The following is a 26,078-nucleotide window of genomic DNA, read 5'->3' as shown; positions in this document are numbered from 1 at the left end:
GGGCCGCGTCGCGGTCACCCTCCCCCCTCCCCCCTTCCCATTCATCCTCCCCCTCATTACATATTATGTCTTGTGACTTGTTGTAACTGTCATGTGCTTATTTATGTGCTAGGGTCTTTTTTTATCCTGGACTTAAATTATCCTCAGAAGAGGATAGTTCAAGCGTGGTTTTTTTCCCTCTCCCTACCTTGTGGTTTCCTTTCTGAACTCTGACTGTAAATTTCCCCATTGCGGGACAAATAAAGGATATCTTGCCTGATCAATTTTATCCTCGTTTGCTATCCGCTATCAAAGGTACGTTTGTCATCAACACATCGCTCGTCAGAGATCAAGTGTGAGTGTCGTGTGAAAATGTGTGCAAGAAAGACAGCCCACGACGGAGAAGAACTTGGTGAAGCAAAGGAGGACAGTGACGCTGTTTTCAACAAGTCTTCAGCTGGCTCAAACACTGCAGGGTTGGTCACTTGACCCCAGTGGCGGTTGTAGATCAAATTCACTGAGGGAGCCTGGCCGGGGCCAGAGGTTTTGATTCAAGCCAGGGTAAAAAAGACTTATTTGACTTTTTATTTAATCAAACTTTGAAAACATTGCAGTCATAACATTACAGTGATGAGAAAAAAAAAGCAGGATAATAATCACATTCTTAAGCTGCCCTACCCTTACAGAAACCGTATTCTGCGATTTTTATGATTTTTGGTAAAACGATCAACAAATGAGTCAAGATTGAGTGCTTTTGCCCTCCTAGACTCAATGCTCAGTACCCTAAGATTACTTAATCTGTCCTCATTCATGGTGGACCTGAGTTATGTGTTCACGAGCTTTAATGTCGAAAAACTCAGTTCGCAAGCAGCAGTGCTCACTGGGATTGCGACAGCTATTTTACAGAGTCCGTAGAGCTTAAAAAACCCATCTTTGTATGGTTCAATGAACTGTACGAGCTGCACTGTACTCGAGGGTCTCTGCATTCCAGCCTGGATTTTTCTTTCCAAGATTTTTTTTGAACGAATGTAGTTCATGCCCCAGGTCCTCAATATTTGAATCGTACAGTTCTGCAAATGAAAACAGATCCATCTCTTTGAGGTATGTATCTTTTAGGGGATTTAGAGCTGGAATGCTTTTCATGGTTTCACAGTTTTTATTTGAAAATCATCTTTCAAGCTCACTGAGCATAAGATCAATGACCGGGTCGAAAAAGTTTGTCCGAAACCAGTCTTTATCTTTTTCTGGCTCTCTCTGCCCAAGAGTGGTCAGTACACAGTGCTGGCTGAGTTTTGAGCTGAGTGATTTTGGTCGTTTTTCAGCTGGTGGTGTTGGATCACACTGCCTAAAAACACTTCATCCCACACATCATCAAAAAACGACTCTTGCCTGAAATCACTCAATGTCTTAACTAATGCTTCAACTCAATCTACAGCTTTTGAAATGTCAAGTGTTGAAGACTGCAGCACATCAAAAAAAAGTTTTGTTTCTCCAAACACTTTACGAAGCATAACAAGATGCACTGTGAATTCAAAATTGATCTGTGCTAGCAGACCTCGAGCCTCAACAGATCTTTCACCACCAAGTTCTTCGGCAATCTCTTGCAGGAGTCGCTTAAAGGCAGGCAGTCGATCCATGATGTTACGTAGAGCGATAAATCGACATGTCCAACGAGTGTCACTTAAACGCTGGAGCTCTCTTGGTGCACCTTCATACATATCTCTTTGTATGGCAAGCCATTTAGGATGGACAGCTGATCCAGATGTGACCACATATAGTTTTTCTTGTAAATAGATGAACTGCTCTACCTCTGGGATAGCGTTGTGTCATGATTCGGTTTTTGACCAACAGGTGGCACTGCAAGGCTCTCCCAGCAGTTGCACACCTGTTGGTCGTTAGGTAATTAGTGGCTTTAAAAGGACTCCCAGCCGACTATTCATGGTCGGGTCATTGTTGCTGTTGGCTATTGTCATGTTTGTTTGTGGCTGTTCGTATGCTACTGTCATGTTTGTTTCAGTCAGGTTTTGGTCATTGTTATGTTTTATCTTCATTCATGTGTAACACATGGACCCATCACGAATCTTCATTCATGTGTAACACATGAATGAAGATTCGTGATGGGTCCATGAGGCCTCATGAGGCGTGTCGACACAATGACACACTGTGTTGATACTGTGCTGATACTGTGCCACTGACCACTGCCACCTGCTGGACCTTCAAAATCCCTGCAGCCAACCCACTTGACAGACTGAACAGACTGATTTGATAATGAAGTGTATGCAATGCACTACCTCACTCTACCCACAACAGCCACAAGCGCTTATGCTGTTTATATTGTCTATACTGTTCAGATTACCTGTCTTTTTTATACAGTGTAGCTGCTATCCTTTCTTAGCTGTGTGTGTTTAATGCACACCATATTTGCATGCATATATGCACTGAGGATTGAGAGGAAGAAATTTCATCTATGCTGCATCTCATACATAAAGCATATTTGACAATAAAGATGACCTTGACCCTTGACAATATCATTCACATCAATGCATTCATATTGTATCATTCAATGTGTTTCAATAATGTGAAAATCATGTGAATGAGGATGCTTGTGGGCTTTGTCTTCACAAATTTTGATTTAGAAAAATAAGATGCTCCAGTGTTTTAAATTTCAGTCTGTTGCGTTTAATGCATGCTATTTCCCCTGTTGCGGAGAACACACACACACAATGGAAAAAGACATGTCAAAAATCCGAGAGTCACTTGGTGAGACAAGGAGATTTTAATAAATACCTTATTCTCCAAAAGGAGATCAAAATGGCTCTACACGGCGGACAATTTGTGTTTGTCCGGAAGCTGCTCCTTAATATGCACGTGCTGTATCAACGTCACTCGAGTGAAGCGCGTCTCAGCAGTCGATAGTCCGCTGCTCTCTGCTGTGCGCGCGTGAGCGTGAGCACGTACTCACGGCGCCGACGCAACCCACCTCACATATCAAAGAAGCTTTGAACTACGACAACAGCTAAGATAGCCTAGCCGACATGACACTCGAAGTCAGACAAACACATTTTTCTGAGAATCTGTGTGTTTTCCTTTTTGCCCAAATATATATTTTTATTCGAGCGGGGGTGAGGTCTGGCTTGTTTCGGCAGGCGCCATCGCATCGCTCGATGCACTTCCTTATAAACACAGTGTTCTTATGTGTTGGTCACGTGATCGTCTTGAAGCAGTACACGTGCCGACGCAGGGGTTGCTCTGTGAGCTCGACGCGTGCATCGACACATCGGTGTTGCTGGACCCATCACAAATAGATCGATATTTGTACCCCGACAAAAATGATGCCAAGTTTGTAAGAATCGGTTCAGGACGGAGGAGTCTATGCCACTTAATGTCATGAATTTGCCCAAATGTCATGTCAGTCAATGGGAACTTTGTCATCATTGTACTTCTTCAATAAATTATTGATTCAATATTTGCAATTTTATTCTACCCCCCCCCAAAAAGTAAAGAATGACAAGTGATGGATTAATCAACAATGTGCATGTCAAAATGGTTGAATACTGCTTCTCCTAATAACTTTTCAGTGTCGAGATGCTTCACTTGTTGATCATGTTCACCAAGAAGGATTTCAAGGACTTCACCGAGCCCGGTAAATATGAGAATTTTCTCAAATTAACACTCTTGAGATGATGCTAAAAATTAAGATTCAATGTCCTTCGTGTCAATGCAGTCCTGTGATTGAACTCAAGCAGGACAAAGTGGCCTGTATTACATAACACACACGTCAAAAATGAGAAAAGGTACATGGGCAGGGTTCCCACTCTTTTCGTGAAACTATTTCCCATGACTTTTCCAGGACTTCCGGCGACTTGTCCAGGACTTTTTCATCTGCTGCAGTGCTGCTCTCTCACAGCGGTAAATCGATTATCACCGGCGTTCAAAAGAAAGACTTGTTTGGTGAACATTAGAACACGGATATCAGATCTCACTTGAATGTTGACATCTAAATGACTTTCATTGCTCAATAAACCAAGACGATGGAATGCAGCCGATTGATTCATGAGCTGCTGACGGGCTGGTGAGAGGCCAAACCCCATCTTCGCGCCCATGACACCGCCACTGCTAGTTTTTCCTCATTCACATATTTTCCATTGTTACTGTTGGGGAAAAGGAAATACTGAATGAAACGCGCCGTCGTCACGATCGGCGCGGCTGCACTGAAACCAGAGATGGAGGCAAATGGAAACACAGGGAATATGGAATTTCATTGCTCGGTCGCATCACGCAGGGTCGCTGTGCTGGCAAGAAGCAGACATGAAGCAGAAAAACGCAACGGCTAAATGTCGGTCGCCCAATGAAGGCAGCTGAAAACAGACACGAGGCAGAGCGGTGCAGAGAGAGAAAAAATTATTTTCCAAGACAACTCAAACTGTGCCAGGACAATCCCCCCCACCAAAAAAAAAAAAGTAGCGGTGTGCTGTCAAGTGGCGATTAGCACAACATTTCATATCATTGAACTTAACCACCATTTTCAATTTGCAGGATGAACTTCATCGTTCAAATAGACAAAATGCGTGCATTTCCTGTTCCGCGGCGCAAATGCTTGTCGAGATTGTGGCGACTCATTGAACAGGAATCTGACACGGCACTCTAGCAGGAACGACGGCAGGCGTCAGACTCAGGCAGCTTCAGAGGCTGCCGTACAGCAGGGGAAGCGTTGTCGACGGCGTGGGCCTCATTCTTTCGATACTTTCGCTTCGCCAGGTCAGAGAGGTGAGTTGAATCTGGGTCGCTGTGCCCAAAGTGTCCCAATGTGATTTTTCAACTGAAGGAAATCAGAATCATCTTTATTGGCCAAGGTATGTAGAACACACAAGGAATTTGTCTCCGGTATAACACGCTGCATTAGTATCATCGTAAACTACAAAATCATTGAACCATTTTAGAGTGACCAGGAGCAGTATTTGTAGTACAAGAAGAGTGACTACGTCAGTGACTGTTTAGGGAGTTAATGGCTAGAGGGAAGAAGCTGTTTAAGTGTCTACTGGATTTGTTGCGCATGGATCTGTAGCGTCTGCCTGAGGGGAGTAGCTGGAAAAGGTGGTGGGCAGGGTGCGGGGGATCCAGGAGGATTTTCCGTGCCCTTGTCTTGATTCTTGCAGTGTGCAAGTCCTCAAGAGTGGGTAGGGCGGTGCCAATGATTTTTTCCGCCGTCCTAACTGTCCGTTGAACTCGGAAGGAGAACGGGGGAGGTATTTTCACTTGCAATCTTGAGGTGACAAAAGGGTATGGCAACCACAAAGTGAGGAGGAGGCAGATAGCAATGAGACTGATGATTAAAACTCATGCTCGTCGCTGGGCCACCGTTGTCAAAAGAAATAATCATGGTCAAATGCTTGTTGAGATTGTGTCTACTCAGTCAAGACGTATCCAACAATGTGCTCTGTCAGGAATCATGCCCGGCTCCTTGTGGCCATTTCGGAGGCTGCCATGCAGCTGTCTTGGTCGGCGATACAAAGTCGTCCTCTGCTGTGCAGCCCTCATTCTCGTGATGCTGCGCCTTAATCGCAAGGCAGAGGTGAGTCGTCTCTGGCTTCTTTTGCCTGAAATGTCTCAATGTGAGATCAACAGTAAGAAATAAATTCATTGAAAGGTGAGTTGTTGAAAACTTACACAGTGACCAGAAATCTCAGTTGTTGGAGCAATCTACAATCCATATCATTACTATTAGAGGCGCTGAAAGTGTCTAAAATCACACGAACGATGTCATCACAATGCAAGTCGTCACCAGACGTTACTCTCACGCTTGCAGCGACAGAAACTGCAGCGTGAGGACTGGTCTCACCAGTTGAATGAGGTTCCCGAAGAAGACAAGAAGGTGGAAAAATGTACATCATTCCACAGCAGGTGAGGAATCAGCCCACGGCGTTTTCTCAACTCCACTGAACAGCAACAACAATGTCAGCGAGTGCTGTCAATATGATTCAACAAGTCAAACCACAAGAAGAGCTCCCTTCACATTGACAATTGCTCGATCTCTTCTCGTCTTGCAGAGATTGTACACCCATTCCCATTGATGTGGTGTACACGTGGGTGAATGGCACAGATGTGAGGCTACAGAGGGACCTGATGGTGGCCAAAGAGCAAATGGAGGCAGAACAAGAACTTAAGAGGTGGGTGAGGAGAGGAGAGCATGTATGCAACATATGCGGTGCATTAATAAATGTGAATGATAGGGGATAAGTGCGTAACCGGCAAAACCAAAGGCATTTGTGGACGTCGGGGCTGGCCGTCCTCAAATGTATGCCTCCCACGCTGCCCTGAATATGCGCCTGACGCACGTATGAGAACACGTTGGCGACGCGCTTCCAAACCGGGGAGGTGCCAAATGCAGGCGCTAATGCCAGCGGAAAACACTCATTTTTCCACTTTTTCCTTGCATAAATCAAACTTTTCACAGTGTCTAAACTTCATAGAGGAGAGAAAAACAGATTTTCTTTCTTGTTTCCAGTGTGAAGCCAGAATGCCCACTGTCTCAATGCATCGTGGCACCCATGGCGGTGCTTGATCCTGGCCTTCCGGCCAATATGACCACTCAAGAGCTACCCTCGGTCTTGCCCTCCTTTTTGGCTGCCAAGGCCCTGCTGCTGTTCAACAAACCCCTGCAACCCTCCAACACTGTCTCCGTGGTGGTCTTCCATTCACGAGCTGACGGTAAATCTCTGCATCAGGCTAACAAGAAATATTCATGCTATATTTACGCCACGGACGATGTTCATGTCGTGTCTCTTCTTGGTGGTTTGTCTTCCAGCTGAAGAGGCCTTGGCAGGCACGCTCAAAATCGAGAAATTCTCAATCTCCAAATGCTACCTGGTGAATTTTGATTCTCATGGACGTTCTCCTGAGCTTATGTCGTGTCTCAGCATGGCATCACCGCATGGCTGTTATGTTGTGCTTTCCAGACGACAGACAAAGAGGCGCCAGGTCTGATCCAAATGGAGACCTTGGCCTACCTGACTGGCTTCCCGCAGTCCTACAAAGTATCAGAGATGCTGCGAGGCAAATTGTCGCCCACCGTAAAGAGCAGGATAACTGCGGTAAAGTTTGTTTCATATGTGGGGTTGTTTTCTGACCAAGAACTTGACAGATGGGCTTTTCTGGCAATGTGTTCCTCAGTTTGAGTTGTACCCGGATGCCGGCATCGCTCTGCTCTCCCTTAAAACGCCACAGGACTTCACTTTTCTCCTGCAACTGGCGAAAAATAGTAGACTGAAACTCGATGGGAAGAAGCTGGCCATCAGCGCTGTATACTTGTTCTGGGACATGAGGGCCATCGCAGAGGTCGTACGCCACTACAACATCTGCAAATTGACATGATGTAACATGAGGAGCTCTCTAACACTGTCAAACCCTTTTCCTTAGTTTTCACAGAAGCGGCCTGCCCCTCCCAAAAAAGAGACCTGGGACTGTCTCACATCCAACCGCTTCGAGGAGAACGGTGCTCTCCTCTATTCCTTACGCTCCATGGAGAAACATGCGCCGTGGGTGCGACACGTCTACATCGTCACGAACGGGCAGATTCCATCCTGGCTCAACCTGCAAAACCCCCGTGTTTCAATTGTCACACACAAGGTAGCATTGCAGCCTCTCACACTTAAACCCCCAACAGCTCGGGCACGAAGCGGGGACTTCGGATCACTTCTGTCAAATGTACAGGGACTGCATCTCCTCTGAATTTCAGGAAATCTTCCTGAACATGAGCCATCTCCCCAACTTCAACTCGCACGCGATCGAAAGCCACCTTCATCGCATCCCCGGCATCTCGCAAAAGTTCCTTTACCTCAACGATGACATGATGTTTGGCAAAGACGCATGGCTGGACGACTTCTACACCCCAACCGATGGGCAGAAAGTAATCAAAATAGACAAGCATCATCTTTGAGCATCAAACGGATATCAATTAATTTTGACAACTCTTTTTCAAACAAACACAACCATCCTTTGACTTCCCTGCAGGTCTATCTGGACTGGCCTCTAGGCGCCTGTTCAAAAGGCTGTCCAGGAAACTGGATCAACAACGGTCTTTGTAATCAACAATGCAACAATGCCGCCTGTCAATGGGATGGAGGCGACTGCAAAGGTAGTGATCAACGACAGTCATGCCACACAATTGGATGCATCTGCCTTTCAAGACATTGCACACATTTTTGGACTTTTGAAGGAAGAAACCGCAGGTTGATCAGAAGTGCTCGTGACGGTGATCGATCTCAAGCTAAGACGACCCAGGCAACCAGCCAGAAGTCAAGGCTGACACAAAAACCACCGAGCTTCTTCTCAAACGAAAATGAGAACAGAGATCCCCATATACAGAGCGAACAGCATGGGGAGAAAAAACAGATCAACACAGAAGCAGTTGACTGGAAAACTCCTTTGGAGATGAAGTTCCAACAGTTTGTTTCTTCTTTCAAGGGATTCCTCAAATACTTTCAAGATCTACTTGCGGTAAGTGCGACCTATTCTAACTTTGTATCATGCCATCTGAAGTGGCATCCTTTACTTTTAATGTAAAAGGAAGATGATCATCTACAAAGAGCGCCAAGAGAGCAGAGGAAGCTGAAGATCAGTTTTACTGCCACACTACGATACGTCAACAGGCTGTACAACCTCAAGTTTGGCGGCATGATCCGAAAAGCGATTGCACACGCGCCCTATATGATTGACAAACTTGTGATGCAGGAACTGCAGGACGCGTGAGTGCTAACGAGTTGTCATCTCAGACCTTCTTGAGCGCTGACCGCTGAAGGTACCTTGCTGTTATTTCTGTAGATTCCCAGAAGAATTTCGCAAGACCTCAAGCCACCGTTGGCGTCAATCAGACGGCATGCAATATGCCTTTTCCTACTTTTATTTCCTGATGAGCATCAAGCAGCATGCAAACATCTCAAAAGTGTTTGACGCCGCTGACAAGGACCACTCTGGCGTTCTGTCTGATAGCGAGATTCAAGCTTTGGCCACAAGCATCCATCAGCAGCCGCTCAAACCCAAGGTGGTTTGTTCATGAGACATTGAGTGAAAACATAGACCAAAAGTAACTTCGATTGAATGAGTCATCCATTATTCTGTGGTTACTTCTAGGACTTGACGAGGTTGAAGAATCAGTTGATCGACTGCTCAAAAACCCTTCCAAATGACGTCAGGGAGCTGGAACCCAGTCAGGAGGTCTTCCATGACCAAAAGATGGTCGGCATTTCGAGTCATATGAAAAACCCTAACTTAGTACTGTTGGAGGATGATCAAACAGGGGGAAGTGTGTTGTTGTCGACACGGCGGGATCCCTTGACCGTTCTCCACTTCCCCAGGTCCTCCGCGTGTTCGTTTGATTCGGGCTGAGTTGATGTGCAAAAGTCAGAGGCTGGAAATGGAGAAGTTCTTGCAAGATGTTTTACTGAACGTTCAGGGCACAACACGAATCGATTCGGGCTCCTGTGAGTCTCAGATTTCATCAGGAAGCCCCGAGCAACTACAGTCACACGTACATATAGGCATAGTATGTTAATTATATTAATTAGGGGCGGGCAGTCCTTCCCCTCATGTAAAAATCTGAAACAAAGAAAGTCAAGCAAAGTTCGATTTTGGCATTTTGACAAAGTACAGACCATATCTGTTGGTCCACAAATCTTGAGATTAGGGTTCCTCTTCGAAGGCACTTGACAGCCTTCAGGGACTTTCCCAAGGTGGGAGACGCAAAAGAAAACACTTGGGGGGCTGTTAATCACTCAAGGGGAAATAGGAGCCCAGCTTCACACTACATTCTTTTGTTTTAAGTAGCGGATGTTCAGGACAGAGACCTAATAGTCAAAGTCGACCTGTCTATGATACAAAGTTTTAAGCTAAACATATAACATAGGTGATACCTTCAATCCCTCTCTCGGACTCGAAAGAGTCCGAAAACTTGTTCGAAAAAGCTTTCCCTCTCTCGGACTCGTAAGAGTCCGAAAACTCGCTCGAAAAAGCTTTCCCTCTCTCGGACTCGTAAGAGTCCGAAACCCTTAAATGCATCTGAAAACATTATGTAAAGGTGATGTTTCAACAGCAAATACATTGGTGAGATAAATTCAAAACGATATGAAATGTGACAATAATAACGTAAACGTCAAAAACACTAATGTGTAATTCCAGCATGCAAAAATGGCGGTGATCATGAAAACATTGTGCATGCGTCAAATTCAAAAGTTATTTGGGTGTTTCCTATCATATGCAAGCAGATGCCCTCTCTGGTGGAGGCTGAGGAGGAGAGTATTCCTCCGCATGCCAAGGTGGTGTGAGTGGTAGCTTTGGGAGTGGGGCAGCGTTCGTTCGACGAGAGGGGAGTTTCTCGCCTGGTGGATGCGAGTTGCACAAGCAACAAACCGATCAAATACTTGGCGATCATCGTCGGTGGATACTTTGAGTGTGATGACAATTTTAGGGCAGACCACTTGAATTCAGGGTGAGTCGCTGGGAATGCTGTGTGTGTTTTTTTTTTTTTTTTTTCCAAGATGTGAGCTCAGCTGCTGTTGGATTGCAGTTTTCCTGGGTGGAAGTTGCTCCTGCGTTGTCCGTTGCCGGGTTCAATCTGGAGTCGTCTGGCTCTGTTCGGGATTCGTCGAGCGTTGTTTCGAAGTCGTCAGGCGTTGTAGTCGTCCCAGGCTGGTCTCCCTGGCTGTTGATGTGATGGAAGCTGATCCCTGTGGGGCCTCGAGCTGGTCTGGTAGACGTCAAGTGGAACCACGTGTCTCCCTTTCCCTGCAGGCGAACTGCAGATGAAGTCCTCTCCGTCACCTTGTATGGACCCGTCCACCTGGGTTCCGACCACTTCCTTTTCAGAACCTTTAACCACACAAGTTCACAAACATTCATTAGCGGTGGAGCATCGGCCTGTTTTTCGGTCAGGCTGGAGAACGTAAAGGTCAGCTGTCGCAGCCCAGGCGGTCCCTCCACCTGCGATTCCTCCAGTGGAGCTGTTGGTGCCGGAAACGGTCTGTTGGTATGACATTCAAATGGTGTCCACCCTTTGGCTGAATTTAGTGACATCCTTACATTCATTAAGGCAATTGGGAGAGCCTGTACCCAATTTAGCTTAGACGATGCTAATGCTTTTGCTAATTTTTCTTTGATGTTCCTGTTCATTCTTTCAACTTGATCTTGGGACTGTGGGTGGTACACTGAACCAAAAGAGTGTTTTAAACCCAGGGCCCTCTCTACTTCTTGTAGATGTTTGTTTTTGAAATGAGTTCCGTTATCGGACCTGATTTTCTTTGGGAACCCATGAGTTGGAATGTAATGATTGATCAAGTGTTTAGCCACAACGTTCGCTGTTTCCGTTTTGCATGGATAGGCTTCTGGCCATCCTGAAAAAGAATCCACAATTACCAACAAATACCTGTATCCTGACACTGGTTTGATCATGTCAGTGAAATCCATCGAAACCACTTGACCAGGAGCAGTCACGTCCGGATCGTGAGTGCCCTGTGGTGGCTTCGTCGTAGGCATGCTGTTGTACCTGCTACAAACACTACAGTCCTGTAGTTCACTTTTTACAATCGTTCTCATGAAAGGGTGCCACCAGGTGTGGAGTCGTCTCAGTGTTTCATCCACGCCTACATGGCACACTCCATGGGCTTCACTTATCAACTGTTTCAACTGTTTTTGTGGTGGGATGCATCTCCCATCCTTTTTCCATATTCCATTATCACTCTTTGCACCCCCTTTCGACTTCCACACACTCTTTTCTTCTGGACTGGCTTGCTCTTGCCACAACTTGACCGTATCTTCATTCACCTCTTCCCTATCGGTTAATTCATTCTCACTGATCATTAGTTGCAATGTGGGAAGATGATAGCCTGCTGCCTCTTTCGCCGCCTTATCAGCCGAATCATTTCCTTTTGCTACAAAGTCTGAGCGTTTGGAATGTCCTTTGCATTTAATGATGGCCACTGCTTTGGGCAGCATTAAGGCATCTCGCAATGCTAGGATGTCTTGATGATGCTTAATTGGCGTTCCTACAGCAGTCACAAAATCATTTCGTTGCCACTCAGCCAGAGCCGTGTGTATTACCACGTGCACATATGCTGAGTCAGTGTAAATGTTAGCAGTTTTTCCCTGGGCTAGCATTAAAGCTGTTTGAACCGCAATCAGTTCAGCTCTCTGTGCTGATTGAGGACCTGTTAGTCTTTTTGCTACTACCGTCGTGAAGTCGTCATTCGTCATTCGTGTCACAGCGAATCCCGACTGGAGTCCTTTTTCTCCTTTGAAGCAACAGCCATCTGTAAACAGTATCATGTCTGGATTATTCAATGGTGTCTCATACAGTTCTTCTCTGAGCGTGTTTTCGTCCACTATCCGCTGTGTGCAGCAGTGTGGTTTTCCTTCCATCATTCCTTCCGCCATGTTGACGCCTTCGTGCGTAAACAAGATGTGGGGTTGGGTTAGTATTGTCTCGATTTTTCTTTGTCTCCCTCCTGTCATGGTGAATGCCTGGCTTGTGACGTATTGTACAGTGCTGTGTGATGTGCGGATAGTGAGTGGATGATGTAAAACTATGTGCGATGTTTTCTGAACGAGCCGAGCAAGAGCTGAGGCAAAAGCCGCACATAAAGGATGTCGTTGTTCATATACGTCAAGTGGAGTGGATGCATACAAGCAAGTGTATCGTTCACCAACTCCCCCTTTCTGAAAAAGCACAGCAGACACACTGCTTGATTTTTCAGACACATCAAGAAAGAACATTTTGGTGTAGTCTGGAATGGCCAACGAGGCCGCAGAGGAAAGAAACTGTTTCAAGCTGATAAACGATTGGTCTGCATCAGAAGTCCAGGTAAGAGAGTGAGTCAAGTTTCGCATGCCTTGGTCATTAACCATGGCGCGCAAAGGACGTGTGAGTTCAGCAAAGTCTGGAACATGGTGTCGAGAATAATTACAAAGTCCCAGGAAGGCAAGCATTTGCTTGACATTGGTGGGTTTGGGATGGTGCAAGATGTCATCCTTGTGTGAAGGTGACATGCCTGTCCCGTGTCTCGAAATGAGCCGCCCAAGGAATGAAACTTGAGGGCGTGCGATCTGAAGTTTGCTCTTCGAGCACTTCAAACCAATCGTTGCCAAGTGAGCAAGCAGAGATCGTGTGGCTTCAACACACACAGTTTCAGAAGGGGCAGCCAGCAGAATGTCATCAACATATTGGATCAATAGTACTCCGGCTGGGAGAATTAGTGGCGCCAAAAGTTGCTTCAAATAGGCATTGAACAGGCCTGGAGAGAGAACAAAGCCTTGTGGCAGTCGGTTGTACGAATAGCACTCACCATTCCATGTGAATGCGAAATACTCCATCATGGAGTCATCAAGCGGGATGCAAAAGAAAGCATTCGCCAAGTCTATACAAGTGAAATGAGTGTGGGATGGTGCAAGTTGAGATAAGGTAGAATGCGGGTTGGGAACAGGCAAGGTAGGTGTCAAGACAGCAGCATTGATGGCGCGTAGATCGTGAACCATGCGGTATTTTCCGGTATTCTTTTTCTCTACGGGTAGGATGGGAGTGTTATATTGCGAACGCGGAATTTTGCATAGAACACCCGCTTCCAGCAACCCATTTATTGTGTCTGTTATACCGAGACGCCCCGATTCTTTAGTCGGATACTGTGGAATATAAATCGGCTCGGGTTTTATTTGAAAAATGACTGGAGTGACGTCGCATCGTCCCACGTCTGTTGAGTCGGTGGCCCACAAGTGCTGTGGAAGTTGTTCGAGCATGGATGCAGCGAGATCACTATCGGTCATTTCTCTGCCATGATGGCTGTCCAAAAGATTATGTTCAAGAACAATCAGTCGCCGTTGTACACTCCCTCACGAATGGACCAAGATCCTTGGCTGTGTGTTGTGGAGAAACCATCAGCGAGACATGTGGATGGCAGGGTGGCATATACGGGTCGGACGGACCTGCCATCATGTACCATTTTTGTTGTTCGTCTGTTAGAGAAACCGAAAAGGCTACTCCTGGCTTTCCTACAAACAAATCGCCCATGTTCAATTGCCACGTGTTTCCCTCAACTTCCTTAAATGCTTCACTGTACACTTCATCACTTTTTCTGTCATAGTAGAGTGTGCAATGCATGCAGTCCGACACCATATCATAAGTGCGAAGGTTGCGAACCCAAGGCGACCATTTCGTCCAGAAACTCTCCGCCTTCCTCCAATCAGTTGAATCTGTGTCCACTCTCGCCCAGTAGATGTCAGCTGTGGCACAGGCAATTGCAGGTGAGGTGACTTGTCCCTCGAATAGCTGTAATTGAGCGTCCGTGTAGACAGATTGAGTAGAGCAGTGGCAGGAGTTCCCATCAGGGAACTCCAAAGTGAGTCCATCAGGGCTGCATTTTATGATCGGGGCCGTCTTGATGAGGAGATCACGACCCAACAGGTTCACTGGACAATTTGGTGCAAAGACAAAAGAGTGCATCAACGTTTGTGAGTAACATTGAGTGCGGACAGGGGTAGTCATGTGCAGGGTGGTTTCCTCTCCCTTGAATCCAACTAATGAGATGCCGCCGGTAGTAAGGGAACTTTCTGGTGGTAAGGTCATGACGGTGGAATGTCGCGCTCCAGTGTCGACCATGAAAGGTAGAGAAGTTCCTCCTACCGTCAAGTTGATCATCGGTTCCTGCAGACCGCGGCTAGTGGATCCAGGGCCCCATCATTGCGAATATTGACCGGCAGTCGGTGGCAGGTATTGTTGGTTTGGTGGTTGAGGAGGGCCAGGTTGCAGAGGTGGCATGACAGTCTGTTGTGGTGGCTCGTTATAGGATTGTTGGTTGTAGTCTCCCCTGCCACGTGACTGTGCGTAGCCTCCTCTGTCGTAGCTCCTTTGTTGTCCTCTGCCTCTGCCCCCCCATCTTTGTCCTTGTGGTCTGGCTCGGCAGTCACGTGCCCAGTGGCCCATTTTGCCACAGTTAAAACATTGTCCTTGGTCACCAGGGGGCGCTCTCCGACCCTTGAATGGTCCCGACTGATACATCATGCACTCAGAAAAGACAGAAGGTGATGAGGTGTTAGCAGCTGGTGGAGTCACGGGCTCCTCCTTTTTCTGCAAGCTTTGGAGCTGCATTATAGTCAATTGGGATTCAACGTTCTTTCGCTTTTCATTTTTTGTTTCGTTATCTTTACTATGTCTCCGTAGATGGTGCTTCAGGTGAGACAGCCAGCGAGCGTGGTCAGCGCCAGGGAGATCAGGGTTTGATTCCATGGACTGGACTACGGATTTGGGAACCCCTTTTAGCACAGCCGCCCGAAATACTTGGGAATAAAGAGAGGAGTCAGTGGGTTGATGACCTGTTCTTAGCGCAAAATCGACTTGAGCGCGATCAATAAATACTGCTGCATCCTCATCCGACTTTGGAGCAAACATCAAGTCAGAGATAACGACCTCGGGTATGGGGAACAAAGCATCTAATGCTGTCAGTATTTTCATAAACTGTGTGCTAGTAAGTGCGATGTTGTCCATAATGTCTGTAAGTCCCGATTGTTTCAAAAGAGTTTCTAACTGAGACAGCGGGCACGATTGCGTCATCAATGCTCTTACGTCACCTGCTGTGAGAATTTGACCTGTCGTGGCGCGCTGGACGGCTTTCAGCCAGCTCTCTCCACCATTCTGCATGGGAGGAAGTTTCTGCAACATCAGACTGAGGTCAGAGGGGGTGAATGGTTTATAATACATTGCTTGACATCCCGACACAGGGTCTACCTTGGATATCATGGGAGCTTGGAAAGCAATCCCTCCCATAGAACGAGTGTACATGCCTTGCGGGCTCTGTGAAGCATCTGCATGTAATGAGGTGTCGATTTCAGTGTGTCGCGATGTACTCAGTGGTGAGTCTGGATGTGTATCTTTAAGGCTCTGTAACTCGCTTTTCATGTCAGTCATCTCCTTCTGCAGCTGGGACATGTATAGGTGTGTATTCACAGTCGCCATATCCTTCCGTCGTTCCCCCTCCACTATCTCCTTCTGTCTCTCTCCAAAAATAACATCTCTAGCCTCACGGCTGCGTCTCACCTCTTCCTCTTCTTGTCTGTGTGCTTTCTCCTCTGCGTCTTTTAAGAGTGCGAGTAGCTCGTCACTAACATTCCTCGGCACTTCCTGATGTCTTGTCAACAAACTTTTACATTTTATAGCTCTGTCTAGCAATTGTCGCGGCTCACGCCTGTATTTCATTAGTTCGTCAAATTCTTTTTGTATCATGTCGATTGAAGCAGTGACTCCTGCAGCCAGCGAGTCCGCAGCTGTCTGTCTGGTCGGATCAGAAGGCGGTTGACCCGCAGCGCCAACTCCATCCCAGTCCACTTGTAGGCTGCCTCCATAAACTGACAAGATAGGACAAACTGGTACAGATGTATCTTTAAGCATTTGTTTTACGTTTGCGTAAGGTGAGTCGGTGAAAGGGTTAATAGGCACACTTTGTCGCCCCACGGCAGACTCACAATAGGATGGCGGCGCAGAGGGCAGCTGCTTGACTCCCACACTTTCTGTCTGAGATTCTTTTCTTGACTGTTTTACAGCATAGCCCATTGCCAACAGTCTGGCATTTTTTGTCCATTTTTCAACTTTCTTTAGACTTCCTCTCACCTTCCTGCCTCTCGGAGACAACTTGTTTGTTCTTTTCACATCTTCCTCCAATTTTTCCTTTTTATTCAAACATGCTTTTTCTACTTCTTTCATCAGAGTCACCAAGCACGCAGCCGAAGACATCGGCGGGAACCAGCCCTTGTCACAACATTCTCTCACCCACTCTCTCAGTTCATCCCTACTTTTCTCTGGCAAAGCGCCCACACACACACTACATGCACTTCTCACTTGATCACTCAGCAGCACACTCCGGCCATGGTTTGGAATAACACGGGTATCGAACCACTCCAACTCCCTATCGAATTCCCCATCCATCTTTATACTTTAACAACACAAAACAAATTACAAACAAGGACACGACACACAGATTACAAATAAAGACACGACACACAGATTACAAACAAAGACACGACACACAGATTACAAACTCCTCTTCTCCCCTCCTCTTTTTATTTTATTAGCGGCCTTATTTATTTAATTAACGTCACACAAATGGAGGTCAATTCTTTCCCTATCCATCTCGCCCTACCTTTTGCTGTAAATTGAAATGTGTGACTCCCTTTATTCTTTTTCCCGGGAACCCCTTTTATTCGCGAACTGCAGTATTTAATATCCGTGAACGTCGTTGTCCACAAACCTCTGACTCACGAACCTCTTTATTCGCGAACCTCTTTATTCGCAAACCTCTTTATTCGCGAATCTCTGTACAAGTGAATTCTCCTGTATTCTCTTTATGATCTTATTAAATTTGAGGAATTCCTGTTTCTAAAATTCTTGACAGAACGAAACAACCCCGCCTAAAATAAGATCAGTCTTAAAATCAACTCGTCTTCCTCGAGGAATTCTAGTCTCTAGGATTCTTAACAGAACGAGACAACCTCCCTGAAGACGAGTTTTTCCTTTCCCTTTTTCCTTATTCTCTTGTATTTCTCTTATTCTCTTGTACTTCTCTTCTTTACCGGTTATTTTAGGCCTTTGGTTTAAGCCGCAAAACGAGGAATTATTACTCCTATAACTCGATAATTCAAGCGGAGTACACCCAGTAATACGTTTAAACCGTAAAACGAGGAATTATTATTTCTAGAACTCAGAATTAGAGCGAAATACACCTAGTAATACGTTTAAACTGGGTTTCTCAATTACCAGCCCCAAACTAATTTGGTCTCAAATCAAACGTGAATCATCACATCATATCAGTCAACAGGGCAGAAAATCAATCGAGAGGATAAATGTCCTCTTACCTTATCAATTATGGCGCGCCGAAATTCTGCCTGTTGACCGACAATCAGCTCGAATCACGTCGGGGTCACCAATTGTTGGAGGATGATCAAACAGGGGGAAGTGTGTTGTTGTCGACACGGCGGGATCCCTTGACCGTTCTCCACTTCCCCAGGTCCTCCGCGTGTTCGTTTGATTCGGGCTGAGTTGATGTGCAAAAGTCAGAGGCTGGAAATGGAGAAGTTCTTGCAAGATGTTTTACTGAATGTTCAGGGCACAACACGAATCGATTCGGGCTCCTGTGAGTCTCAGATTTCATCAGGAAGCCCCGAGCAACTACAGTCACACGTACATATAGGCATAGTATGTTAATTATATTAATTAGGGGCGGGCAGTCCTTCCCCTCATGTAAAAATCTGAAACAAAGAAAGTCAAGCAAAGTTCGATTTTGGCATTTTGACAAAGTACAGACCATATCTGTTGGTCCACAAATCTTGAGATTAGGGTTCCTCTTCGAAGGCACTTGACAGCCTTCAGGGACTTTCCCAAGGTGGGAGACGCAAAAGAAAACACTTGGGGGGCTGTTAATCACTCAAGGGGAAATAGGAGCCCAGCTTCACACTACATTCTTTGTTTTAAGTAGCGGATGTTCAGGACAGAGACCTAATAGTCAAAGTCGACCTGTCTATGATACAAAGTTTTAAGCTAAACATATAACATAGGTGATATCTTCAATACTTACAGTGAAACTCCTCTACAACGAAATCCTGTTTGCAGCAAGAAGATTTTCACAACGGGGTTTTTCACTGGAGCAAATTAGATCTCAGATGTAAGCACACACACACACAAACGTATGTGTCCTCTATTTTTATTCCAATAGTGCATATGTATGAGGACACACTTATTTGACACTTCATATTGTCAGTGTAGAAAGAAAAAAAGGAAAGAAATTGCGAAATTTACGATCAGCATTCACTTTCACTGACATCAATTTCTTGGATAATGTCTTTTATTTTGCTTGCTCCATCTTTCATTTTGATCACTTTCACCCTCTCTTCCAGCATCAGAGCTCTTCTTGTCTTAGCTGCTTGACATCTAAGGCCCGTTTTGTAGCCTTTTTTGCAATGCAACATCCATCTTCGTCTGAATCTAACAATAACAAATACTTCCTGGCATGCAATGAACTTTTAAGCCAGCCACGGGACGCTTCGTAGTCCTCGATGGCCATAGTTAGCTCTCAAAGGCTAAAAACGCTAGCTGGAGCGCTTCTCTCCCATTAGCGCTCCAGTTAGCGTAAGGTTTTTAGCCTTCGAGAGCTAACTATGGCCATCGAGGACTACGATGCGTCCCGTGGCTGTTTTTAGCATGATAACAAGTAAAGCATTCGAGGAAACATTCGTTTATTTGAATGTCCGTCGAGCCACGGGACGCTTTGTCGTCGTCGATGGCCATAGTTAGCTCTCGAAGGCTAAAAACCTGACGCTAACTGGAGCGCTAATGAGAGAGAAGCGCTCCAGTTAGCATCAGGATTTTAGCCTTCGAGAGCTAACTATGGCCATCGAGGACTACGAAGCGTCAAGTGGGTGTTTTTAGCATGATAACAAGTAAAGCATTCGAGGAAACGTTCGTTTATTTGAATGTCCGTCGAGCCATAAGCAATTTACTCTAAGCAGCCAATTGGATGCTACGGATCTAGCTTCGGTATCTACACACACAGACAGTGAGGTCCCTCTTGGCCAATCGGAGGCCAGGATGATGCTCGGTAAGCCAATGGCAGAGCAGCTATGAGTACGTTGAGTCCAGGAAACTCGCAGCTGTGACTGAAATAAACATCGTTCACTATGTAAACCAGTGTGGTGGTTGCTGTTGCCTTTTTTCGAACGAAGCAGTAGAGGTCGCTGTTGGATAAGACTTTGTTGTAGTGAATGTCTTCGCGAGGCTGGAGCAGAGAAAATGATTTCGTATAACACAACAGGGGGGTTTTCGTCGTATGGGGGGCAGGAGAATGGGAATTGTGTTAATGCATGAAGATTTTTTCACATAAGGCAGTATTTTCGCCCATGTAGGTTTCGTTCTCGAGGAGTTTCACTGTACTCCCCTGTCCAAATAACATTTCAGTCCATGATGATCATTCAATGGTTTCTTCATCAACAGTCTCAGGTCACTAAAGAACTCATCATGAACTGCAAACCTATCATCGATCGCATTCGCAGTACCTTTCCAGACCAGAAGAAGTACAAGTGAGAGCTCCTCCGACAATGTTTTGAGAGCAATATCACCACGTTTCTTCTGCTGACAAGTCAACTTCTCAACAGGTATACGGTCATGGGGAAGGAGGAGATACATTTCAAATTGCTTCACAGTGACGTGGCTGAGGCGGATCGCATATTTGATGACGTTCGTCAACGACCAAGGTAAGAAGAACCCTTCAAGCATTCAAAAGCAATTCATTTCCTGGCTTTGGAATGAATAGCTTCTGCACTTCTTCCAACAGGAAGTTCATCTGCATGAACGATGACCTTGACTACACCCAAAGCACTGCGAAGCAAGTGCAAAACAAGTTGGCGAAATTTTACCAATCCATGTTCCCGCGGCCGTCCCAGTTTGAGCTACCCAAAGGCAAGTCCAACAGGTTCCTGCACATGGATGAGCATCTTTAAGGGTTTGGGTTAGGCGCGTAATGGTGGAAAGCAATTTCTCGAACTTCCCATGCGACCGAGCATGCACAAAAACTCCCTGAGCATTCCTTGGACCTCACTGGGTAACATCAGATAGTTGGCCAAACCTGTTGACAAAACCTGAGGTCATACTGTTATAAGTTACACAATGTCGAGGTATGTTCCAAAATGTCAAGCATATATGGGTTAAAACACATCCTGCAAAATTTATATTCAAAGATCTTGTCACAGGCATCACACAGGGTTCAATCTTGGGTCCTATTCTGTTCTGTCTTTTTCTAAATGACATACCAATTGTGTGCCGAGGCTGCGAGATCATGATGGACGCAGATACGGTCTTTCATTTATTTTTGTTTGTGATTTCTAAGGTGTCTAAAATTTTCAAGTGTAAATTGAAGGACTGTATGGTTTGTTTGTTTTAATCCGAGGACCCGATTATATGATTCTAATTTTCAGTTGGATTTTCGAATACCAAAATATTTGATCGCCACAGCCCTAGTTGTGCCACATAAATGGATTACTCTGCCTTTAAATAAAATTTAAATGCTTTTATTTGAATTGTGCAACAAGAAAGCGCAGGTCTACCTGCAGCAATTGTGATGGTCACTTTTCTCAAACTAACAAGACTCAGGCAACCAGCCGGAGTTCAAGGCCAACTCAAAAAACGGCAATCTGCTTCTCAAATGTGAAAATAAAACCTAATACCGTTTGTTCTGTTTCGCACTGTGCTTTTTTCTTAAAATTTCTCATTTGATTTCATTGTCTCATCCATAAAACAAGTGCAAATGTCAAGAATCCTGGTACAAGATGCAAAGTCTCATCCAAGCAGAAAATACTCTCCTCTTAATTGTCTTTATTTTTAGTTCGTACCTATCTGAAATAATTCAGACCATAAAATAATGATGGTTATGTGTCAGAGCAGCTGTGTGCCGGGGCGATATGCTGTGATTTGCATGATGCCATTAGTCGACTAATGGTGACTAGTCGATGAGCAAAATAATTGTTGATGGCAGCCCTCGTTAAGAATTGCTCTCCTACTATTCAGCATTTTTATGAACGCTATCATTTCAAGACGATGAGGTAACGGCAGTGTCGTCATGTGTCTTTTCTCAGAATCTCAATCATTTAGACCTATGGTCTAAAACAGGGGTGACAAACTCATTTCACGTTGTGGGACACATACGGCCTCGGTGGTTGTTAAGTGGGCCGGACCATTAAAATTTTCCATACTCTTCTATTAATAACCAAAGTAACATGGCTTTCCTTTGTTTTAGTCTAAAGAAGCACAAGAATATTTGGAAAAGGTTGAAATTTAATGAACATACCTTTTACAAAACATTTCATGAAGCATCTTAGATTTCCTTAGACAAATGTGCAATTTACTTTTATCATTCACATATGCATTGCAACTGATCCCACTGATTGTACTAAGGCACAAAACGTTAACAAGTAATATGGTATTGAAAAATATAGTCATGCATTTTAAGATTAAACAAGATTTATAAAGAAGGGAATTTTCAAACCATTTACACATGTGCATGTCAAATCTAAATGTAATCCCTGCCTACACCTTAGAAACTAAGGAGATTGATATGAAATGTGTAAAGAATAAAGTATTCACATGTCCTTGATAGCGTCTGCTGTGTTGGGTCTGTCTCAGTGACAGACTGAGACTGCAGTTGTCTTCTTTGCTGATCAAAACAATATTGTCTTTTACTCTGATCAAAAAAGTGTGACCCCTAACGGATACTGCATGAATTGCACCTTATTAAAATATTACTTCCATGTCTTTTATGCATTTTTCACTTTTCATCTATCCTGCGCTTCCTCATCAAACCTCCTTGCGGGCCGGTTCCGGCCCATAGGCCGTATTTTTGACACTCCTGCTATAATCTGCTTTATTATTGTCATATCAATTTTTTAGCAATCAGATGATTTTTTATTTTAAATGTTCTGACAATATTCTGACACCGTTTACTAGATTTAGATGAAGGTCCGCAGTTAAAGCGCATCTCGTTCCCTCTATTTGAAATCCATTGTGATGATGTCCAGAGCCAAAAAAAAGAGAATTGTATCAATAATAATAATAATAATACTTCTTTTTTGATTTATAGCGGTAAGGAACATTGTGGAAGAGTTATTTTTTCCTTGTTTCTATTTAAAACGAGTTTATTGGATCAGGAATTAGTTTTGCTAAGTTACTGCCGATATGAACGAAATACTCATTCAATTCATTCGCTATTTTTGCAGTTTTCTCAATCATAGTATTTTTGTCTATAATAATGTACTCTGGATAATCTACTCTTTTAGGGTTATTTCTGATTACATGATTTAGTATTTTCCATATTTCTTGTGTTTTACTTTTATTCTGCTTGAATAATGAAGGATCATGATCTCTCTGACTAGTTCTTATAGTATTTACTCATTTGTTTTTTATAGGTCTTTGACTTTATTTCAGCATATTTAGTTCTCAATTTTATCAACGATTTATATAAATTGTTCTTCTTTTTACATGGTTTTTCTATACCTTTCGTTATCCATGGCTTACTTAGGTCTTTGTACTTTCTGGAGACTTTAGTTAGTGGAAAATGTTTATCATGTAAGGAGATTATGGTAGACTGAAATGCATCAAACGCTGTATTTGGGTCTTCGTTTGAGTAGACCTTGGACCAGTTTTGCTTTTCCAGATCTAGCTTAAAAGCAGCGATGGAGTGTTGTGCTCTTTGTCTTATTGTCTGATATGTGAGCTGTTGGTTTTGTTTTTCTATCAAAATGGTTTGACTGTTATCGTGTAAAAAACTTTCCAAAGTAGGCAATTTCCCCTCTGTCACGTGCAGCTTTTAATTTTGGGAGGAGTTCTTTTCTTTTTTTGATGCGCAGCATCTGTAAAGTCTTTGTTAATGTAGGTTTTGGAGCCTTTTAAGTGTTTTGTTCTCGGGGGGAGGAGGGGACAAAAACAGCCAATCTTGATTGAGTATGAAAAAGACAAAATCCTAATATGGGAGTATTTTGCATATGAGACAAACCAACATGGCAAACCTAAAGACCTTGATGTACTGTGTGCAAAGTGCAAACAGTGTTCAAAATGGTGGCGGCCACGTGAAGCGACACGACGATTTTGGCAAAACACTTCAAGGACCAGCACCCTGGCCTTCATTACGAATTGTAGCAGGTAAGCAAAGCTCTTGTTCATCCTTAGCCTTATTGTATTCAACCAATTAATGATGTGAGTCTGACCGATGGCCAGAATTATTCCACGATTGGCTTTATGCTGAGTCAATGTTGTTTGTTTTGTTATTAGCTGCGGGCCCGCGGTTAGCTTTATGCTCAGTGAATTTTATTAGCCATGATGGCAAGGAGCCTTGAGATTGCGAACGCGACTCAAACGTATTTTGTCTCAAAGATGCAGGCTGAAGCAGAGAGAAGTCGACCTGCAACTAAATCGAAAAAAAAAAGCCACAACCTGCTCTTCCACTGCTATTAAAATAAATTGGTTTGTATTCAGCGCGCACAGGGGTACACTGTGAGAGAAGCTGAAACCATTTGAGCAGCATTTCACATGCATCCCAGACTCCTGTGGGGAGTTTGCATATTCTGCCCGTGCTCACGTGGGTTTTCTCCAGGTACTCCGGTTTCCTCCCACATTCCAAAAACATGCATGGGAAGGTGGATGAACACTCTAAATTGTCCCGAGGTGTGAGTGTGACCGCGGACGGTTGTTCGTCTACTGTATGTGTGCCCTGTGATTGGCCGGCGACAAGTTCAGGGTGTACCCCGCCTACTGCCTGAAGACTGCTGGGATACGCTCTAGCACCCTCCTCGACTCTTGTGAGGATAAAGTGGACAAGAAATTGGATGGATATATTTTGTTCAGTCCACCCTGCTTTTCCCGCCTCCTTGCTTTTTGGGGTCCTCGACCCTCATGCCAAATCATGACAAAACGAAAAATAAAAGCGAGAGTAAATCACAGTGATGAGGAGCTACTTGAAACAGTATACGACATTCTTTCTTTTAAGAGTCAGAGCAGACCCAACAACAAAGGAGGTAGTAAATAACAGTAAGGGATACATTCCTCTACAGATTCTACAGTTAAATATAGTTTTGAATCATGGTCCAAACATTTTTGAAAAATGTTTTATGGATTCCTGTATTCAAAACACAGGTCCATGAAATGTTCTTGTCTTCTACCATTGATAGACAAGGACTGACATGGCACGATATAAATATTGTGGTCGTGATGTGAAAACAGTGAATATGAAAGGGAGAAATCAACATACACAGCTTGAAGATCATTCCTCCCCGCCCACAAATTATGTTTCGCCAATAAATGGCGCTCTTGGCCGATGAACCTCTCGAAAATCTCGGCATAGTCGTTACATATAAAACAACTTTGTCTCAGAACATTCAATTTAATTTTCATAGCGGAATAAATTAGCAGGTCACAACTTTTCCACAACAGGGGTTTGGGTTGTTTTTGGCGAGCTTGTATAACACAATCGCCAATCGCATTTCTTTAGGTAAAGCAGGGCTTTTTTTCGGCTTGGTGCGAGGCCTATACTGAGGCCAAGAGTCTTACGACATGTATTTGGAAATAAATCGAACTATTGACTGAATTTCTGATTATCCCATGACTGAAGTGCATGTAAATGAATCATCTAAACATGGCTGTGGTTATTGTGGTCCTCTCAACATGGCTCGAACATAACAAACAAACAATTTTTCAAACATTGACGAACCTGGAAGTGATGTGTGAGCGTCACTCGCTGTTTTTTTTCTTTTGTCTTTTCCGCCCCCAACTCTTGATGCCCTTTTGACGACATGTCCAGATATCCAAAAATAAACTTTTGCCAAATTTGCAATTGAAGCATAATGGAACAAAATAATCGTGAATGAAAGAGAGAGGGGTGGCAGGACACTAAGGTAGACCAACTAAAGCTCCGCTCAGGAGATGAATATTTTTTCGTGCAGTCTACATTAATGTTGTATGACATGTATTTGTTAACATATTTTACAAGCCTTTCTGATATATATGATATACTATTATTATTATAATTCCAATTATTATCCTTTTTTACGAGCTTGATTTTTTTTTTGGTTGTTGGTGCCCGACGCGCAGTGTGTGATGAGCGCCTTGCCTTGTCCATCCATGAGCCACGGCTGCGGTCCACCAGTGCTGCTGCCCCCTCCGTGGTATGGATGTCCCTTTCCGGCTGGTGCGCTGTCTGGCCGCTGATTCTTGTCAGAAAAAGGCAACAAAAGCAGTCGGACATCAGTGGAAAGTGGTAGTGACCTCACACTTTGATTTCGGATGACCTTTCCAAGGCTTGGTATCAACAACCACCATTTTACATGAATAAATACATTGACACCTGGAAGACAACATACTATTGCTGCCTTAAAGATGCATTTAGAAAAATAAAAACTGGTCTGAGATTTACGTACTCAAATGAAGATCCAAATCTTTCCGAGGAAGCATTTTTTTCGTCACTTTTCACTAGGACAAATGTTGTCCATCGAGAAGAATGACCAGGAAGTATCAAAGCTTGAACAAGACATGGAGG

At 44.4% G+C, this 26,078-nt stretch overlaps 2 protein-coding genes and 1 pseudogene across 2 annotated transcripts; 1 reads left to right on the top strand and 2 right to left on the bottom strand.

Annotated features, from left to right (window-relative positions):
* Positions 1–5,524: 5,524 nt before the first annotated feature.
* On the top strand, positions 5,525–21,209 carry LOC147185893 (N-acetylglucosamine-1-phosphotransferase subunits alpha/beta-like). Its single transcript, XM_086103859.1, has 17 exons — positions 5,525–5,551; positions 5,786–5,880; positions 6,027–6,168; positions 6,492–6,687; positions 6,785–6,846; positions 6,936–7,070; positions 7,150–7,314; positions 7,396–7,605; positions 7,715–7,885; positions 7,990–8,113; positions 8,246–8,475; positions 8,545–8,723; positions 8,800–9,019; positions 9,109–9,213; positions 19,994–20,079; positions 20,155–20,253; positions 20,334–21,209. The coding sequence occupies exons 1-17, from the start codon at positions 5,525–5,527 to the stop codon at positions 20,497–20,499; spliced, it is 2,412 nt and encodes an 803-aa protein (XP_085959985.1). The 3' UTR covers positions 20,500–21,209.
* On the bottom strand, positions 10,640–14,656 carry LOC147185895 (uncharacterized; annotated as a pseudogene).
* On the bottom strand, positions 14,696–16,794 carry LOC147185894 (uncharacterized). Its single transcript, XM_086102930.1, has 2 exons — positions 16,477–16,794; positions 14,696–16,359 (listed from the first exon to the last, which is right to left on the bottom strand). Exons 1-2 carry the CDS (start codon positions 16,742–16,744, stop codon positions 14,696–14,698), a joined length of 1,932 nt encoding a protein of 643 aa, XP_085959056.1. The 5' UTR covers positions 16,745–16,794.
* Positions 21,210–26,078: the final 4,869 nt, after the last annotated feature.

The sequence above is a fragment of the Hippocampus guttulatus genome, chromosome 22 (assembly GCF_054856545.1).
Source record: "Hippocampus guttulatus isolate MCC_2025c chromosome 22, RoL_Hgut_1.0, whole genome shotgun sequence".
NCBI classification, from domain to species: domain Eukaryota; kingdom Metazoa; phylum Chordata; class Actinopteri; order Syngnathiformes; family Syngnathidae; genus Hippocampus; species Hippocampus guttulatus.
The sequence above is the reverse complement of the archived record's forward strand: the minus strand, read 5'-3'. Positions and strand labels throughout refer to the sequence as shown.

What these genes read in the sequence shown, in the direction of transcription:
- LOC147185893 (XM_086103859.1), top strand. Translation starts at nt 5,525, where the DNA reads ATGCTGCGCCTTAATCGCAAGGCAGAG. An exon ending in CAATCTCCAAATGCTACCTG is followed by an intron (nt 6,847 to 6,935) that starts GTGAATTTTGAT and finishes TGTGCTTTCCAG; the next exon opens with ACGACAGACAAAGAGGCGCC. An exon ending in GGATGGAGGCGACTGCAAAG is followed by an intron (nt 8,114 to 8,245) that starts GTAGTGATCAAC and finishes ATCGATCTCAAG; the next exon opens with CTAAGACGACCCAGGCAACC.
- LOC147185894 (XM_086102930.1), bottom strand. Translation starts at nt 16,744, where the DNA reads ATGTCTTCGGCTGCGTGCTTGGTGACTCTGATGAAAGAAGTAGAAAAA. An exon ending in CTCTGCGCCGCCATCCTATT is followed by an intron (nt 16,360 to 16,476) that starts GTGAGTCTGCCG and finishes CTATCTTGTCAG; the next exon opens with TTTATGGAGGCAGCCTACAA.